The 17,868-nt window shown below is 43.2% G+C and overlaps 2 protein-coding genes across 5 annotated transcripts; one reads left to right on the forward strand and one right to left on the reverse strand.

Annotated features, from left to right (window-relative positions):
* Positions 1-2,023: 2,023 nt before the first annotated feature.
* LOC125544963 (uncharacterized) lies at positions 2,024-6,381 on the forward strand. 2 transcript variants are annotated; one of them, XM_048708769.2, is made up of 6 exons: positions 2,024-2,310; positions 3,009-4,071; positions 4,166-4,333; positions 4,436-4,558; positions 4,647-4,811; positions 4,883-6,381. In XM_048708769.2, exons 2-6 carry the CDS (start codon positions 3,093-3,095, stop codon positions 6,067-6,069), a joined length of 2,622 nt encoding a protein of 873 aa, XP_048564726.1. In that variant the 5' UTR covers positions 2,024-2,310; positions 3,009-3,092; the 3' UTR covers positions 6,070-6,381. The 2 variants fall into 2 exon arrangements, with proteins under 2 accessions (XP_048564726.1, XP_048564725.1); XM_048708768.2 differs by having other exon boundaries at positions 2,028-2,310; positions 4,433-4,558.
* A 265-nt stretch (positions 6,382-6,646) lies between these two features.
* On the reverse strand, positions 6,647-16,833 carry LOC125544961 (uncharacterized). Of its 3 annotated transcripts, XM_087547672.1 has the most exons (14): positions 16,463-16,833; positions 15,358-15,555; positions 15,118-15,229; positions 14,161-14,249; positions 14,009-14,077; positions 13,806-13,935; positions 13,184-13,342; positions 12,723-13,086; positions 11,930-12,036; positions 11,309-11,459; positions 10,364-10,469; positions 10,057-10,246; positions 9,785-9,977; positions 6,647-8,570 (listed from the first exon to the last, which is right to left on the reverse strand). In XM_087547672.1, the coding sequence occupies exons 1-14, from the start codon at positions 16,614-16,616 to the stop codon at positions 6,828-6,830; spliced, it is 3,765 nt and encodes a 1,254-aa protein (XP_087403798.1). In that variant the 5' UTR covers positions 16,617-16,833; the 3' UTR covers positions 6,647-6,827. The 3 variants fall into 3 exon arrangements, with proteins under 3 accessions (XP_087403798.1, XP_087403797.1, XP_087403796.1); XM_087547671.1 differs by having other exon boundaries at positions 10,057-10,469; positions 16,484-16,833; XM_087547670.1 differs by having other exon boundaries at positions 10,057-10,469.
* Between the last annotated feature and the right edge of the window lie 1,035 nt (positions 16,834-17,868).

Below are 17,868 nucleotides of genomic sequence, written 5' to 3' on the forward strand. Positions count from 1 at the left end.
GTGCATTACCGAGAGGGCCCAGAGATACCTCTCCGATACATGGAGTGACAAATCATAATATTGATCTATGCCAACCCAACAAACACCTTCAGAGACACCTGTAGATCATCTTTATAATCACCCAGTTACGTTGTGACGTTTGATAGCACACAAGGTGTTCCTCCGGTATTCAGGAGTTGCATAATCTCATAGTCAGAGGAATATGTATAAGTCATGAAAAAAGCAATAGCAATAAAACTAAATGATCGTAATGCTAAGCTAACGGATGGGCCTTGTCCATCACATCATTCTCTAATGATGTGATCCCGTTCATCAAATGACAACACATGTCTATGGTCAGGAAACTTAACCATCTTTGATTAACGAGCTAGTCAAGTAGAGGCATACTAGGGACACTCTGTTTTATCTATGTATTCACACATGTACTAAGTTTACGGTTAATACAATTCTAGCATGAATAATAAACATTTATCATGATATAAGGAAATATAAATAACAACTTTATTATTGCCTCTAGGGCATATTTCCTTCAGTGACATGGGAGACGACGGCGAGGGTTGGCAGATGGCGCATGCATGGGCCGAGGGTTGATGGCGAGGGGTGGCGCAACGCACCTTGCTGCTGCAACCATGGAGCGGCGAGCTGCAATCGTCTTTCCCGGACACGTCCGCCACGTCGCCCAGCCCACCCCGAGCCCACTCCATCCCCACAAATATCCCCAATCCGATAACCCTTCCTCACTCCGCTCTCGCTCCTTCTCTTCTTCCCCTCCTCCGATTTCTTTGATTTGATCCAGTCCGACGACTCGACGAGCATGTCGAGCTCTGGCAGCCGCTCCGACTCTGACCTCGACATCGACGAGAAGCTAGCCCTCCGCATTGCCCCCAAGAAATCCAAGGTGGACAAGGGGGGGAGGGGGCAGTTCCGGATCTGCCTCCTCGCCTCTCCCCCGCCAGCGTTGGCCCCTTCCCGGCCCGTGCGCAAACCCGGTTGTGATCTTTTGGTGAACGGATTGTGCATTTGCATGTCCGTTTCTATGTCCGGCTATGATCTTTGTAGTTTTTATCAACGTTGCATGGTTTAATATGGATATAGGATCGGATATGAGATACGTGGATCCGGATGATGAAATATGAGGACTAAATAGTCAGTGACCACGGACGCACCGGGGGCCGGTTGAGGGCCCGAATTTGCCTAGTCCGGCTAAAGATGCTCTAAGCATGTACAAAATTTGGTTCAAAAAATCCAGTAAATACTACATGTTTCTAGTAGTATTCTCGGAAGGTTGACAAATGGACTAGGAAATGCTGGCTATTTAGCTAAGAAGATTCAAAATTTTGTTCAAAAATTAATATATTTTGAAAAAATCAGATTTTTTTTATTAAATACTACATGTTTCCAGTAGTAATCTGGGAAAATCTCAACATTTGGAGAAAGGAATCACGAGATGGAGTTTATTTTCTTCAAACAAACGTTTTGTTTTTTTCAAGTTAACTTTGAGCCGACCCTCCATTTTCGTCATGGATTCGCCACTAGGTAGAAAGACGTATAATAACGGATCGTGAAAGTATTTGTACAGGCTAGATATCAAGAATTTCCATCCATTTTTCAGCCAATCTCCATGAAAACATACGTTTAGATCACGAAGCAAATCGATCGCTCTGTAGACTGTAGATGTTTCTTAGATGCACGCGCCTGGCCTGCGTGGCCCTGCGAATTTCATTCTTCTCTAGCTTGATAACTTCAAGACCGGGCCAAACTCCCCCAAGGCGTGAAGAGTCAGACTCCCAATTAATACCGCCATCATCCTTTCCAGTCCATTATTATTGATTTGATTCCTCCATTCACATCAAGACGTCATTCTCCGCGGGGCAGCCTAAACAACCCCGTTAGCGCTAATCTACTCAGCAGCAGTCAGCGGCGGTGACCACTAACCAACTAAAACCAAGGGACGGAAGAGCTCAACCACCGCACGCCTTTCGGCTGGGCGGCCCTCGTCTGCCCGCCCCGCGTCGCTGTCCGGCCCGGCCCGGCTTTCTCCCTTTCGGTACGCCGCCCCGTCGTGGCCTCGCCACCGGCCACCGCCCACTTGCCCCCGCTTTCGGATTTGGCTCGTTTCGGCGGCGTGGAGAATATATTTCCCTGCCACCTTTCCGCCTCATCATTTCGCTCCTCCTCCTGATGCTGCTCTGCTTAGCCTTAAGCCCGCCCGCCACCCCCTTCCTTTTTGGCGTCTGCTCCGCTCCGGCCATCGCCGCAGATCGGGATCTCCCGCGGCGTGCTGATTATCGGCTTGGATCGACAGGCGAGGTACTAGTAATTCTATCTCCGCCCCGCCTGTGATTTTGTTCTGTGGCTGACCCGTGATTTCAGCTTACTTTGCTTCCTGGGCAGTGTCTTGCAAGTTGCAAGGAAGCCTGTTGTTCCTTCTATTCTTAGTTTTAAGCTCGTGGCTTATTTGCTTGATTCTGTACGCATCATAGATTCCTAGTTGTTTGCTATGGGGGATTTGTGAGCTGAGACGGCAGGATTTCACCCACAGCTTTGAGGAAAAGTGGGTTTCGTTGCCGGAATATGGTGTGTTGTTGGCGGACTTTAGTTGCTCAGCTCTCAACAAGTTTCAGCTCACTGCAGGGATCATTCGTCCTGCATAATTTATGCTTGGTCTAGTGTATCTGCGATTGCCAATTAGCCACTGTAGTTGCCCGACACTTGCTGCTATCAATTGCCTTTCCAACCTGGCATTCGGTCTCTCCCTCCAGCTAAGACTGGCTTTATGCTTCACCAAACCTAACTATATCACCGCAATGACACCGCCATCATCATTTTCTCGTTCATCTTCTCAATGATAAGACCAAGGTTTTAATCCTACCGGATTCTGATGTCTCTAGGTTACAGGTTACAGCTTCAATGAAGTCTTGTTACTTTTATCACCAAGCGGTTAACTGTAAAACACTGAAGTAAACTCACACTTTGCTGATTATTAACTTTGCTTTGACTTCTTGTAGCGATCCTGCTTCAACACCAACCACCTCTGACCATCTAAACAGCGCGTTGGAGCGACTGTCAAGATTCGAGGATACTGTTGCACAATGGGAACAAGGATGACAGTCATGCGGCGATTGCCTGTCGCGCTGTCCTCGGCATTGCTCGAGTGGATTTTGATGCTTCTGCTATTCATCGACGCAGTTTACTCCTTCCTCATCACCAGATTTGCCCGTCTCTGCAAACTACCGGTACCTTGCCCGTTCTGTTCAAGGCTAGATCATGTCCTCGGCAATGAGGAACCCTGCTTCTACAGGGAATTGATCTGCAAAACTCACAAGTCAGAGCTCTCGTCTTTGGCCTTCTGTCGCCTCCACCAGAAACTTGTGGGCGCGGGAAGTATGTGTGATGGATGCAGCAGTAGCTCACTTGCTCCAAAAGTGACACCAAACAACAATGACAACACAGATGAGCCCGCCGTGGATGTCGATGTACTCAACGGTACTCAGGGAGGTGATGGTGTGTTACATTCTCCTCTTACTAGAATTTGTTCATGTTGTGCACAACATTTTGAACAACGGAGTGTATCGCTGTTTTCTCAGAAGAGTGGAGAGCTCCAGTATGCTAAGTCACCAAAGATTTGCACGGATTATCCTGTATCATGGCAACTGGACGAATCATTTGAAACCAAAGACATCTACCACCAGAGTGATCATACATCTCATGAGAGATACAGTGCTCTACAGATGACATCTGACTCCGAGGTTGAGGTTCCTTGTGCTGATGATGCCAGAGATTCTCACCCTCATGAAGCCTATGATATGGAAAAGAGAGACTTTCAGGAAGATGCAGTTTTTGAGATACCAGGCGTTCCACACCCTGAGGTGGCCAAGCCATCTGAAATGAATGTTCAGGAAGAACAAAAAGCGACTGACTCCGGTGATGCATCTTCGGCGGATCCTGTTCCAAATTATGATCCTGAGAGTGTGATTAGTGGGAGCCAAATGGGGGCAGAGGACATCTCGTCCAGAAGACGAGCATCACAGCATGACCCTCTAATTGCCATTGAAGAGTTATCTTTAGAAGGTAAAATCCAATTTCCCAAACCTGGATAACTCCCACTATTTCCACTTTTGTTTTTATGTTGACAGATCCTACAATTGCATGGATAATTGTGCAGATGCCACCGTTCCCCAAATTCCAGTTGCATCAATTGATGAGTTACCTAAGATTCTTGGTGAAACTGAATCATATGAGATGACAAGTGACAGCATCATTGATCCATATACATCTCAATTGACAATACTCGAACAACACTATGCTGTTGCAGCGGACAAAAATATAAAAGGTATGGTATCCTGATAATAACTCATAACCAAATGAATGACATTTTATTTCTTATCATCAAACCATCATGACACAGCAAATAATTGTTAATCTGATCCAGAAGAAGCTCAGGGGGGAGAAATCACTGCTATATCAAGTGGCATGTTTCACCAGAGAAGCACATTGGCTAATGATCCAGTTACAAGTGAACCAGTACCCAAGGACTATCACTATGTTGCTTCAGAAGGTTTGTTAATTTTGTCACTCTTTCTCCACTGCAGCATTGACATATCTATCTTAACTGAACCTCGGGATTCATTTCTACTCTTTTTCAGATAATTTTGGGGATATCCCCGTTTCACAGGTTAGTGCCGATTCAGAAACTCTTGCTGAAGTTGAAGATAATCCTAAAAAGGCCGAATCGATCGGTGATACGGGAATAGATGGACTAACATCACAAGATCCTTCCAGTTCAGCTTTCAAAGATTTGGTATCAAAAGGTTTGTTGATTTTTACCTTCCATCCAGCACAGTATTTTGAATGTGGTCCTTACATTTAACCATTTGATTAGGTGCGAAAGAGGCTCATATTCCACCAGTTGCTGTCAGATCAAATGGTGAGGTATCTCAGGGTCTTGATGCAATTGAGGAACATCCCCAAACAATTGAAACGGTTGGTGAAAGGAGACCATCTCTTAGCACACAGATTAGCATGAACGAAGCCTACAATCTTGCCATTGGTATGAGGAGTGGTTTCCCATCCCCAACCTTGACAGATGTGATTCTTGGAAAGGGCTCTTCGGCTAGTGTAAATGGAGAATTGAGGCTACTACTATCGCAACTCTCGGCTTCCAGGGGGCTCGAGGCAACTTGGCTTGACCCAGGCCCTAGCCCACGCGCGTATGGGCGTGGCGATGATCTGATAGTGCAGAACATAACAAGAAGAATCTCGCTCGAGAGAAATGTTTCTGGCCTGGAATCGCTGGACGGAAGCATTGTTAGCGAGATGGAAGGTGAGAGCACCATCGACCGGCTGAGACGACAGATTGATCTAGACCGGAAGTCGATACACCTCCTCTGCAGGGAGCTGGAGGAAGAGAGGAATGCTGCAGCGATCGCTGCAAACCAAGCACTGGCCATGATCACCAGGCTGCAGGATGAGAAGGCTGCAATGCAGATGGAAGCCTCTCATTACCAGAGGATGATGGAGGAGCAAGCAGAGTACGATGGCGAAGCGCTCGCTGAAGCTAACGAGCTGCTTGCTCAAAGAGAAGATCAAATACAGGAATTGGAAGCCGAGCTTGAAAAGTGCAGGACACAGTCTGCAGGTGGAGGGCCAACAGAGAAAGAAGACAATCAGCTCCCCTTTGAAGAACAACATAGCACTGTAGCTTTGCTTGAAGATGAGAGGGCATACATATCAGAAAGTTTGAGGAAGCTGGAGAAGAAGCTTCACTTGTACTCCAACAACAATACTTCAACAGATTTATCAAATTCAGATGCTATAGAGGAGACACAAGAGTCCATTCTCTTGGCTAAGGAAGGTCAATCTTCTAGAATGGATGGGGAGGCTGACCTATCCACATTTCAAGAGGAAATCTCGAGCTTGAATAAAAGATTGAAGACTCTAGAAGGAGACCGGGATTTCCTCGAGCACAGCATAAACTCCCTTAAGAATGGAAAAGAAGGTGCGCAATTCATAAGGGAAATTGCCTGCAACCTCAGAGAACTCCGAGCTATTGCCATTGAGAGCAAATAGCATTGTGGATTTTAGCTCTTAACACAAAACCTCTTCGTGCACCAGATTCCCACCCAACTTGTACATTGTATATTTTTGTGCCCCAAAAGGAAAGAAATTGTTGTTAGGTTGCTACATCTAGGAACTTTGTTTTTGGCTATTGAGGGGAGATTTTACCCAAAAGAACTTGGCAAGTATACTGGCATGTATTTCTTTTCTTTTCTTTGTGAGACGAGTCAGTTTGTCTTGGATATGGACATAGTAGTGGGTAACAACACACCAAGTGGCCTACTGATTTTGTTATAAAACAAGTGATCAGTACTTGGGACTGAACAGGAAGTGTGTGTGTGTGTGTGTGAGTGTGTGTGCATGTAACCTGGTTGAGACTTGTGACTTCTATAGTATCTACAATTCTGTCTAAGTTCCATGATCTTGGCATCCTACAAAAGATGTGCAGGTGCTGCAAAATCACATCACTTATTACCTTGGTTCCTAACAGCTCTCTGTCGGCGACAAAACCCCAGGTTCGATTCGTTAGCTGCAGTCATATAACAGTAAGACAGAACAAAGCAAAACAGAGAATAAGGGAAGAAACATATAAGCACTCTGACAATCAGTTAATAGACTAAACTGCAACACTTTACATGATGTATCCTTTTTTCTTCTCTCCTTTTGGAATGAGAAGTTATGGTTGAGCGAACCTTGAACCTGCACCATGTCCGGTTACAAGTTACAACTTACAAGCAGCATTCATTATGGAAATTGGTGTAATACAAGCATCACCATTGACCGTTGGCACAGCGATACATGTATTCCTCATTCGCTCTCCCACTTGCATAATTGTTGTAGTCCCCCATCTGCTGCGAAAACCCGTTCACTCCAGGATTCACCATTGGATTAGGATAGCTATACAGCCAAGGCTTGGATGAAAAGGAGTCCGCCATTCCATTGGTATAAGCACCCGATGTGGAAAATTGCCCCTCTCCCAGCCTGTGTAGAGCATTCAGCCTGTCATAGTAATGGCCGTTCAAGTTCAACTGGCCAGAACTACTTGAAGAAGTCATGTCAGCCTCTGCGAAGTTGCCTCCCGGAGAAAATGGCACGCCAAATGGATGGTATTCATGGATAGGAGGCTCTGCCATGCTCACATTGCTTTGTTCCTCCTCAAGTAAGTCATTGATGATGCCAAGATGCGGGAATTCCTCCCCCACTGAACCCTGCAGCTGGTGTGAGTCAAAATTTGTAGGAATCTCACTCTCGAACTGCCTATGTTGAATTCCCCCAAATCTGCCTTGTTCTTCTGCTCCACTGTTGCTTGCTTGCTGATAAGAATTGTCACTCCATGGGCGTATGCGCGCATCACCATTGGTCATCTGTTGGTATGTAGTATCATCCCTCGGCATGTGTTCTTTAGCATCACTGATACCTTTCCATGGGTGCCAGCTATCAAGGGTATCCAACTTGCCCTGCCCAGATATGAATCCTTGATTACCGGGTAACTGGCCATTCCTTCCAACAGGAGGCAACATGGCAGATGTTCCCAATGCATATGCTGATAGTGGCTGCGAAATCCCATTGCTTTGGCCTGTAGAGGTTACCTTATCAGAACTTGACAAGGTAGTATCAAGACTACCCTTACCGATGATGGCATTTCGGTAGGACTGCGGTACATAACTTGGCACAGGAGCAGAGGGCTCATTGCTGGATCGTCTAGATGCAGTCAACGAACGTGACTGTGATGGGGGAACTTGAGCTCCGGGTATGGGTGGCAAAGTTGACCTTGGTGCCTGGAACAGAGGAGCACTTGAAGGCCTTGATACTGCAGTAGAAGTTCGCGGAACAGAAGTGCCAACAATCTTTTTAGGAACTGCACTTTTTCGAGCTTCTGAATAAGACACCGAAGGCAACTGCCGTGGTGCTGCATTAGGTGGCGCGACCTTATTAACCTGAGGTGCAGGCGATTTAGAAAGAGCTGGAATAGCTTTAGCAACTTTTTCAACCTGTGGTGTAGGTGACTTCATGGGAACTGGAGCAGCTTTAGTAACCTTATTAGCCTGTGCAGATGGTTTTGGGGGGGCTGGAATACCTTTTGCGGCCTTAGCAACCCATGGTGCAGACGACTGGGGGGGAACTGGAATAGCTTTGTTTGCTAGTGACAAGCTTGAAGGAAGTGTAGCAGCTTTATCAACTGGCAGCGGTCTTGGGGTGACTGAAGTAGCTCTATCTATTTTCAGATTCAAAGCTGGTTTGACCTTACTTGGAGCAACAGTAGGTCCAGATTTTGTGCTTACGGTGGTTTTAGGCGTTGCTGGAATGGCTCCGTTAGCACCATTGGTGATGACAGATTGAGAATGAGGTGGTGCATACATACTTGCATCAGTACTAGTCACGGAAGGTTGCTCTGGTCTGTTCACAACATTAGGAGTCTTTTCCAAAGAACTGGATGAGGATGATGAGGACACTGCCTCAGCTGCTGCTTTCTTTTCCAAATGTCCCTCTAGTTTCCTGCCCTCATTTTCCTTCTGAAACATGCACAAATGGAAACAGGCTTATCAACCTTTTGCAGTACAAAAACAAAGTAAAGAAACAACTCATTGAAGTGTTACATAGGAACCAATGGTTAAATATGTTGGAATTTTACTATGAAATGACTAGAAAGATCGTAAACAAAATTCTGACTCAAGAAGTGAATCCCAATAAGTACTCCCTCAAAAAGGACTGCAAAATTAGATGACTTGTGTTTTGAAATTGTTTACATTTTCCCACATGCAGAACTTCCACCAAATGTAAATAGTATGAAAGAGGACGAAGTTTGTTGAGCAAATTAGTTGTCTTAAGAGATTTTGAATTTTTTATTTGGTGACATGAACTAACATGCAAACTGGATATTTTTTTATTCAAAGATTATGCTCGCAGTTCATGCGATCATTCGTATAAAGAAAAGAGGAGAAATTCCAAGAGTACTACAAGCCTAGCTAAAACATATCCATGATTTTTACTGTATCTTATAAATGGGAACTGGTGTCATGCTGTTTGTCCACACCTTCGACTTCCCAGTTACTAAAAATCTCTAAAAAAAGATAAGAAATTAACTAACTAAAATACAATTGAGCACCCAAAGAAACTAACTCAACCAACTCCCAGAAAATCTCTAAAAAATGGAGATGACAGGGAGCACAAACGCAGAGCATGACACTAAGCCAAAAATAATTTTTTAATGTAATCATTATTAATTTTGTTAATCGTAGCAAAGCACGGGCTAAGCTATATACTAGGAATAGCTGTCTGGTGTATGTTACTGCAATTTAATTGTGTAACCATTCAAACTCCGACACAATACTTATAGCAAAACATGTTGCCAATTTTTACAAAATCATACTGTGCAAACATTAAGCTATTATCAATAGCCTCCAGATTAAAAAAAACTACTCCCTCCGTTCCTAAATGTAAGAATTTTTAGAGATTCCAATATGGACTACATACGGAGCAAAATGAGTGAATCTGCACTCTAAAATATGTCTATATACATCCGTATATAGTCCATATTGAAATCTCTAAAAGGGCTTATACAAACGGAGGGAGTACAAACTAATGATAAGCCATATGTTTAGTACAAAACTAAGGATAATTATGGAATGATTAAGATGATCATTTGCACAACTGGGATAAGTCAATGACTACTAAAACCCTGGTAAGAAAGTAATGCCCAATACTGCTTAAGGAAAACTATTCTGACCTCATGTAGGCGTGTCCCAAGCTTCCGAAGCCTATCTTTTAAGGTGATTAGAACAGTCTCCTGGTCAGGCTTTGGTGCTGGTCCACAGCCAGATGTATTGCGGTCTGAACCACCAGTAGTGCTAGAGGGGAGATCATCCTCATCTTTAGGAACGTTCTTGCTGCTTATGGCCCTCGTCCGTGGAGTTTTCCCTCTGCACATATATTCAATTAAAGACGCTGCGAATGCCATGCTAAGAGAAGCAATAAAAACTTGAGATAGTGCTAACCGACCTATGAAGTGATTTCTGACTAGAACTGTCTAGCAAGTTATTTCTTTTGTCTTGCATAATGTTCATAGTAGCAGATTCCGATAAACACGGCAGTGGCTTGTGCTCCACGGTAGAGTTCTTCCCAGTATGCACATTTTTCGTCTCAATACCAACATCATTCACCCCATTCACAGGTTGTGAAATTTTGTCACCTGCATCAGTTTGGCATGCCTCAGCTGATCCATCTAAATTGTCTGAGATGTCTGAAGCACCTTCTTCGGAGGTATCAACTTTCATGGCTACTTGTCCTGCCTGCTTAGAATACTCACTATCATGAATTGTGCTTTCATCTTGATCCTTCTCTGCAAAATTTGAATCAGATTTTTCCTCTCTATCCTTGTCTTTAACCTTCCGATTGTTCTTTTTTTGTTTGGCCTGGAAAAGGTAATTCAAGATTATGCAAGTGAAAAATCCAACAAAATAAAGAGAAGAGGCAAAATCCAACTAATTCTTATCCTAGTAACGTATTCACAAGAACAATTAGCTTCTGCAGCTTGAATGTCTCAACAAAATCTGGAAGTAAATTCAGAAGAAAATAAGACTAGCATGAAATGATCAATTAAACAAAATAAAGAGTTACTAGTCAAACTGGACCATGCATGTTTAGGATCAACAGAGAAGTTTAACATTCGTCAATTATGCATAAATTGATGCCAGAATTTTAGGTGTGTGCTTACAACAGGCATGTGGTCATTAGCTCACAATGACGATTTAACGATTTATGCTTTTTACAAGGAAAATAGTAAAATACCATACGGAAGCAGTAAATTTCAACTTAGAAATAGGGGCAACTTGTTTTTGTTTCATATTCCAGCCCGTAAATCTTGTTAAATTGGATCAGTCCCAGCACGAAACACTACTGGCCGCTCGTTCGTAACAGGGGAGAAGAGATGCGAGCTCTACCAAAGCTTGGAACTCTTAACTGGAAAATTAACAGCAAGCCAACCAAAAACAAAACGATACAATATAGTAAAAAACAAGAATAATCATTCAAAGAATCCAACAGTAAATTTCCTTTCAATATGTTCAAGTGGTTGGGCATTCTTCCCGTTCAAACTTGTTCAAGTAAACTAAAACCAAAGAAAAGATGTCGTCATCTCGCCCTGCTACCTGCTACCAGCTACAGGCCATTCAATGCAAGTTTTTTTTTGAACCAGTGTCAATGCAAGGAATTAAAAAGGGGGACGTGTGCTGAACAACATTAAGAGTGTGACCTGTTTTTTCTTTGCACGCTTCTCCTTTTCAGTGGTATTGTTGCGCTTCCCCTTCATCTCATTTTCAAGGAGCCCAGCTTCTTCCTCTTCACGAATAAGCTCTTCTTGCCTCTTCAAAGAGACAGCTTCTTGATAAGCGACCTCAATCCCACTAACACAAAAACAAAACAGAAGTGACGCAAAGCATGCAACGTTATCTAGTGCAAATATCAAAGATATCAAACTACATCCTTATATTTCTAAGCAGAACTAAAGGACGGGCTCAAATTTGCTGTAAAAATAATTTATTCAGTTTTCCTAGGATTTTAGAGGTATATCTCAATGCAAAATAGCAGCAAACATTTCATGATTACTCAGCAATGATATGAGTTAAAGGTACAGTTTCAATGCTAAACAGCAGGAAATCATTGAACAATTTAATAGTTACTCAGCAACGTAAAAACTTTAATGCAGGGACCACATAAATCATCGAGTTGATCAAGGACTGCACACATGATGGTACTAACAAATCACACACAGGAAGACATAGCAAAGGCAATAAATTGTTGTCCAAATTAATGATATCTACCTAGTAACCTAATCAGGCAGAGGTTACAAGATGAAAATAGATAAACCTTTTACCTAAATATATGAGATAGAACAAATGTTTCAAGTATCTTCTGACCAAACTCTGTTAGGCGCTTTTCTTCATGCTCAATCGAAACTTTAACTTCGCCAGAACTACCAGCCTACAAAGATGATAACAATGAAAAATTAGCAGCATGGCAATAATTATACTGCAGAAAATAAAAGTAACGCTTGCAACCATCAAACATGATATAACTAATTAGGACACTAGTGAGTCTAGAAACAAATAGGAATATACTTGGTAGTCTTTAGAAATGCATTCATTCAGATACACCGGGTTTGGGCGGCTTAATAATCTAACCAGATAATTGCACTTAGGTACTGTCTACCAATATAAAGTGTGGTGCATTTAACACTGATTGCAGCATAAGCTTATCTGGCCAGCTAAACCAAATGACCATATAAGAACAATTGGAATTGATATAGCTCATCTAAAAATTCTGCGGCCAGTTTCAACCAAGAACCTCCATTGCAAATGGAAGATTCAAGAAAATAAACTCCGGATGGGAACGGGAAACTTCATTATGCAAAAAGATGTCTGAAAATTAACAAAAACAATCATGTTGACTGGGGAACAAGGGAAGAATCACAGCATAGGATAAAGCAGACAAACTCTGAGCTAAAAGAAGCTAATTCCATGTCATTGCAGCCAAATAATAGAAATACCAAGGATAGGAAAACGGCTTCATAGTAGAATTCATTGTTGGAGGTGGGGGGGGGGGGGGGGGGGCCTAAATTACCGTAAAAGCCTAAAAATTGCACTAATAAATCAATACACCAATACTACCTTAGTGCGGCTCTGGGAACATTTGTCATCCTTTGGAGATAGAGGTTGACAAGGCAAGGGTTCTAAAGCTGCCCTCTCAAGCAAAGCTAGGACATCACCAGTTAAAGCAAATGTGTCCATGTCAACATGGACCATAGGCGCAGATAACTCCTCCAAGTCCATTAATTTTCCTCTACCTTTCTTTCCCCTGCACTGGTGCTCAAGTGCCTTCAGCCCCGTATGCAGGGAGTCCATAACTAGTGTTGAAGTGACTTCTTTCTCTACAAAGAAATGCTTCACAATTATTTTCAATATGACGTCGCTCTTCTCTCTGGACATGCGATATCTTGTGCTTGTGTCAATTGCAAGCCAGAAAGCACAAAAACTGCAACACCAAGGAAGAATGCATTGCAATTAAAGTTACAAATATTTAACTATTCACAAGATGACAATGTATAAAATTCTAGAAGTAACTGACTAACCCGGACCATCTCATTTTGTCCTCAATGAGGTTGCTAAGTTTACTTCTGTGTTCTTCAACAAAACGGCGGTAAATTTGCTCTATATTTGTCATATAGACACGGAGTAATTCTCGTCGATAAGGACGCTCAAGGCAACGAAACGGGCGGTCCACTTTCTCCCTCCATTTGATAAAAAGGACAGAGAAAAGGAGTTACATAATGTTTTGCGATCAATTAATAAGAATTAAGTGCTGAGAAAATTAGAGACAATGGCTAGAGTACGATTCTCAGTATATCCAAATGGCCGACCACATAATAGTAGGCATGTATTAAACAATACAGAAGTGACTTGACAGACTGAACATAAGCAGTAACTTTGGATACTGCAATCAGAAACAGTCCCAACAAGGTTTCTACATGCATGCATGAGCAATATGCAACTACAGCCTCTAACAGGACCAGGATAAAATTAGGACATACAATATCACAACATAACATTAAAAGTTTAATTATCTAGGAGAGCATCAAATGCTAACAAAAACAACTAAACTCAAGTGTGCAGTGTAACAATCAAATTAAAGACTTTCAGTACTGCCAAAGTAAGAAAAACTGTTTGAAGCATCAATCTGAAATTCAATACTACCTGATAACTTGAACTTGGGCTATGATTTCGAGAACATCATTAACAAGAAAACCATCTTGGATCTTTGACAACTCCATGAACTTCTTCCATCCCCAATCATGCTCCTTCTTCCAGAATTTGTGCAAGGTGTCTGCAAAATTACTTAGTTAACCTCTAATTAGTTATTTAGCTCCATGGAGAAAAAACCACTAATCAATCTTTACCAGAATATTTAACTTTCTTAGGATCAAGATTGCCCACAGCTATGGTGAACTGTGCAAACTGGCTCCATCCTGAAAGTATCAAGCCAGTGACTGAAAATAAGTTTGGGGACAAAATATTACTTAGGCAACATGGTAAAACAATAACACCAAACCTGGAAGGAGTTTGTCATGATCAGCAACACATAGAAACAATGACAAGTGATTGGAGACATCACACCCTTGAGGGTAAACTAGAATGTACCTACAAAAAATAAAGATTGCATACTAAGGTATCAACATATGATAATGATATAGCATGCCATAAGGGAATAAAGCTAGTTTAAAACTTTGCATCACTAACTGGCTCAAGGGTCTTGCAAGTATGAAATTTACAAGAATAGAGAAGAGAAAATTTTGGAGTGCAAAAATTGTCTACTACTCCCTCCGTTCCATAGTACTTGTCGTGGTTTTAGTTCAATGTTGGGAAGAGGTGAAACACAATGAAAACACTTTTAGAATAGCTGCACTGGAAGGTAGTATGTTCTACATCAATCAGTGTCATGCCTAATGCTAGCAAAGATGCACCACAACCATAAGAAATTTAACAAACAGAAACCATTTGAGATACAGAAAGCTTTTCAACATAACGGAGATATTCAAGCTATAGATCAACCTTCTTTGTATCAGACATCAGCAGTAATTACAAGCTTTAACTATATACAGCTGGTTCCTTACAGACACTCAAAGCTTTCTTTTCAGGACTCGGTGAACAATTAAGCATGTGTACAATCAAAATGAAGAATCTAGCACCATGCTCAATATAATAATGACTAGCCCACTAACAACGAGGGAACTAGAGTTTAAACACCATTATGAAAGATTTGACAGGCAACAGGCTCTTACTTACAGCACTGTCAAGAAAAAAAATATGAGCCGGAAAGCACTGTATACTAGCAATCAACAATCATTCAAGTTAAGAAAGTTCAATAATACTTGTGAATCCACGATAGGACATAAAAAGGAATAATAAACCAGACACATTTCAATCTTGGTTCATCATCAGACCCAAAAAGAAGTGCGGAAGAGAAATATAATAACACCATTATTTTAATTAACCATTAGGAACCTACCACTTAAAACCACCAGCTTCAAATGGTTCACTTTTCATTTCTCTCTTCTTCTCCTTTGAGAAGTTCTGAATTCTCCAAGTATGTCGCCCGAATAAATTTGAAGGACAGGGCCCTGAGATAATAACATCAGCTAAATGAAAACGTAGCCACAATTACAACTGAACAAATTACTATCACGAATGTCTACCTATCTTATACAATAATGAAAAGCATATTAGGCTAAGAAAGTCTATTGCTCACCAGGATCATCATCTTCGCCATCAGTGTCCCAGAAGGGAGGGGACGTTGACGGGCTCCCATTGTCGATCTGGTCGCAGGACCGCCATTCAGACATGGAATCACCAGACACACTCTGATCATCATCCCCCAACGCATCACCTAACATGGCTCCAGACTTCAAGGATTTGACAAAGAGGTCGAGCTTCAGCTTCGCTACAACTGTGCAACAAAACAATAGAATTATGAATTTAGACTGAACCCAACACCAACAGTACCTCAAAATGAAAAAACTCTAACAAACGTGTACTGAACCATCAAGGCTCCTGGTAAAGCAAGATTAACCCGGTTCAGGGGCACTCTGCCACCGAATTTTACTGACAGATAGACAGGTCGTATCTAAAAGCAGATTGAAAAAACCTAGCACGCCTTCCCACCAGCCAAGGAGAATTCATTCACGACTCGTAATCCCCAATCGCCAACCAAACAGGTCGGAACCTAACCCTCGAACCCTAACCCCCAGTCCCCACGGGCATCCGCCGCAAGCGTTGCAACTGCGCGCCGGCGACCGGTGGGCGGGGGGGCGCCGATCCGGTGGACTCCAGGGGCGGCCTAGGCCTTTACCTGCGTCAGCTGGCCGCAACGGCGAGACGAGAAAGTGGTGTGGCGGCGGCGGCGCGACGAAATGGGCAGACAGGAGACAGGGAGGGGGAGAAAGAAAGTGACGAGAATATTTGGATTGGGGAATTTATATATATCGGCAACGAGGGATGAGGCGTGCGATGTGTCCCGTTCTTCCTCACACTCACAGAGGTCCGGTACGAATTTCCAGAGCGGAAGAGAAAAAAAAAGGGGGCCAGGTACTCCTTTTCTGACCCGAGATGCGGCGCGCCCGTGCGGGCGGACCACGGATTGCTGGGGCAATTTTGGGGACCGACCAGAGGCGGAGGCCGGAAAGCCGGAGGGGGCAAGTTGGACTTTCAGATCACATCCAAGGGGGCTTTGAGCCATGCGCCGGGAAAGCCCATCCCAAACTTTCCACAAACGCTTCAACAAATTACCAAACTTTGATCAACATCTAGTTCTAAAAAAAAAAACTTTGATCTACATCTGCCGACTCAAAACTTACTAGATTCCGAGTAGATTGTACCTTTTTTGTCCTTCCTCCCCCAGTGAGAATTGTCGCAGCAGCAAGGGCAAGAAGAACTTGAAGTTGACGCCCCAACGCGCCTCAATGGTATGCGGCGGACGCCAGAGCCACGCGATTCAGGGGCGCCGGCCATGGGGTCGCCTAGATCTGCCGATGTTGAGCGTAGGCCTAGCGGCGGATCTTGTTTTTGTGACGGTCGGCGGTGTGGTTTGGATCGCTTGGTTTCAGTGGGGCGAGATCTAGCGGCGGCGGCGGCGGAAGAGGATTGTAATGGCGATTAGGAGTGGAGAAGGCGTCAGGAGAGCTAATAACGAAGGAGGGGACAGGTCGAAAGGGAAAGAATCACGAGGGCGGGGCACGCATCCCAACCGACGCGTATATATAGGCGTCGATGCGATATTTTTTAGGAAGATGTTTATTTGCGAATGAAGATATCGTTTATTGATTTGCCTTATGATTGCGCTATTAGAAACGCGGATATACATATCGAGAATAAATGTCGTGAAGTATCAACGGATACTTTTGTGACTTCTTTCAAGGACGAGGGGATATCAGTAGAAATGAAACCCGATAATAGTGAGACATGTGAGTAACAGTGGGTCATGCCAATATGACCAAACAATTAGGTGTGTAACAATGAGTAAGGATACTTTGTCAGAGGAGAATGTCGTGCGAATGTGCCACAGACCGAGTCACAAGTGCATAGGGACTCCGGAGCCTTGTGTCACGTCGCACCCAAGTAGGCACTCAAAGGGGGGCGACATGTCCGGAATTCAACTGTTATGGGGGATGTGTTCCCTGTAACAGCGGGATCCTCGTAGCCCTGAACATAACTACCAAACTACCTGCATCTGTGGCATACGCCAATTCACTAATTGGAGCGCCGCACACTCCAACCCAGGTATCGGCTGGTGCCATCTGACATACATGATGATCACAACACAGACCTTACTAAAGAGAAACAAAGAAATTGTGGCTTATTTACTACAACAATGTGATAGATGACACTATATCAGTAACGGCAATGGAAGACAACATCTAGGGGCAACACAAACTTGGAGCGGCACCACTCCACAGGGAACTGGCTGGGAAACTCTCCTAGCAAACGAACACTCTGAGTGTCACGCTAGTGGAAGACAGCTCCTCAACTAGATATGGACAAAACAACGAGTCAAGTGAGTACTTAAAAAGTACTCACAACCAAATAACATATAACTCAAGCAAAGTGATACATGGCATAAACATCACATAATCAAAGCAGTTCTAGCTATCATGACATAGCATACTTTATCTAGCAGATATGACAAAGATAAAGCATACATATAAGTGTATAATATTCAAGTCATTCTCGTGATCATTCCAATATCATAACCAATCTCTCATGG

Source organism: Triticum urartu, chromosome 3A, assembly GCF_056163025.1.
Source record: "Triticum urartu cultivar PI428250 chromosome 3A, HENAU_Tu73, whole genome shotgun sequence".
Classification (NCBI taxonomy): domain Eukaryota; kingdom Viridiplantae; phylum Streptophyta; class Magnoliopsida; order Poales; family Poaceae; genus Triticum; species Triticum urartu.

Excerpts from the sequence above, each read along its gene's own strand:
- LOC125544963 (XM_048708768.2), top strand. The coding sequence starts at position 3,093 with ATGGGAACAAGGATGACAGTCATGCGGCGATTGCCTGTCGCGCTGTCC. Across the intron at positions 4,072-4,165 it reads TGAAGAGTTATCTTTAGAAG|ATGCCACCGTTCCCCAAATT; the intron begins GTAAAATCCAAT and ends ATAATTGTGCAG. Across the intron at positions 4,812-4,882 it reads CAAAGATTTGGTATCAAAAG|GTGCGAAAGAGGCTCATATT; the intron begins GTTTGTTGATTT and ends CCATTTGATTAG.
- LOC125544961 (XM_087547670.1), bottom strand. The coding sequence starts at position 16,616 with ATGGCCGGCGCCCCTGAATCGCGTGGCTCTGGCGTCCGCCGCATACCA. Across the intron at positions 15,556-16,462 it reads TACAATCTACTCGGAATCTA|TTGTAGCGAAGCTGAAGCTC; the intron begins GTAAGTTTTGAG and ends TTTGTTGCACAG. Across the intron at positions 14,250-15,117 it reads GAAGCTGGTGGTTTTAAGTG|GTACATTCTAGTTTACCCTC; the intron begins GTAGGTTCCTAA and ends TATTTTTTGTAG.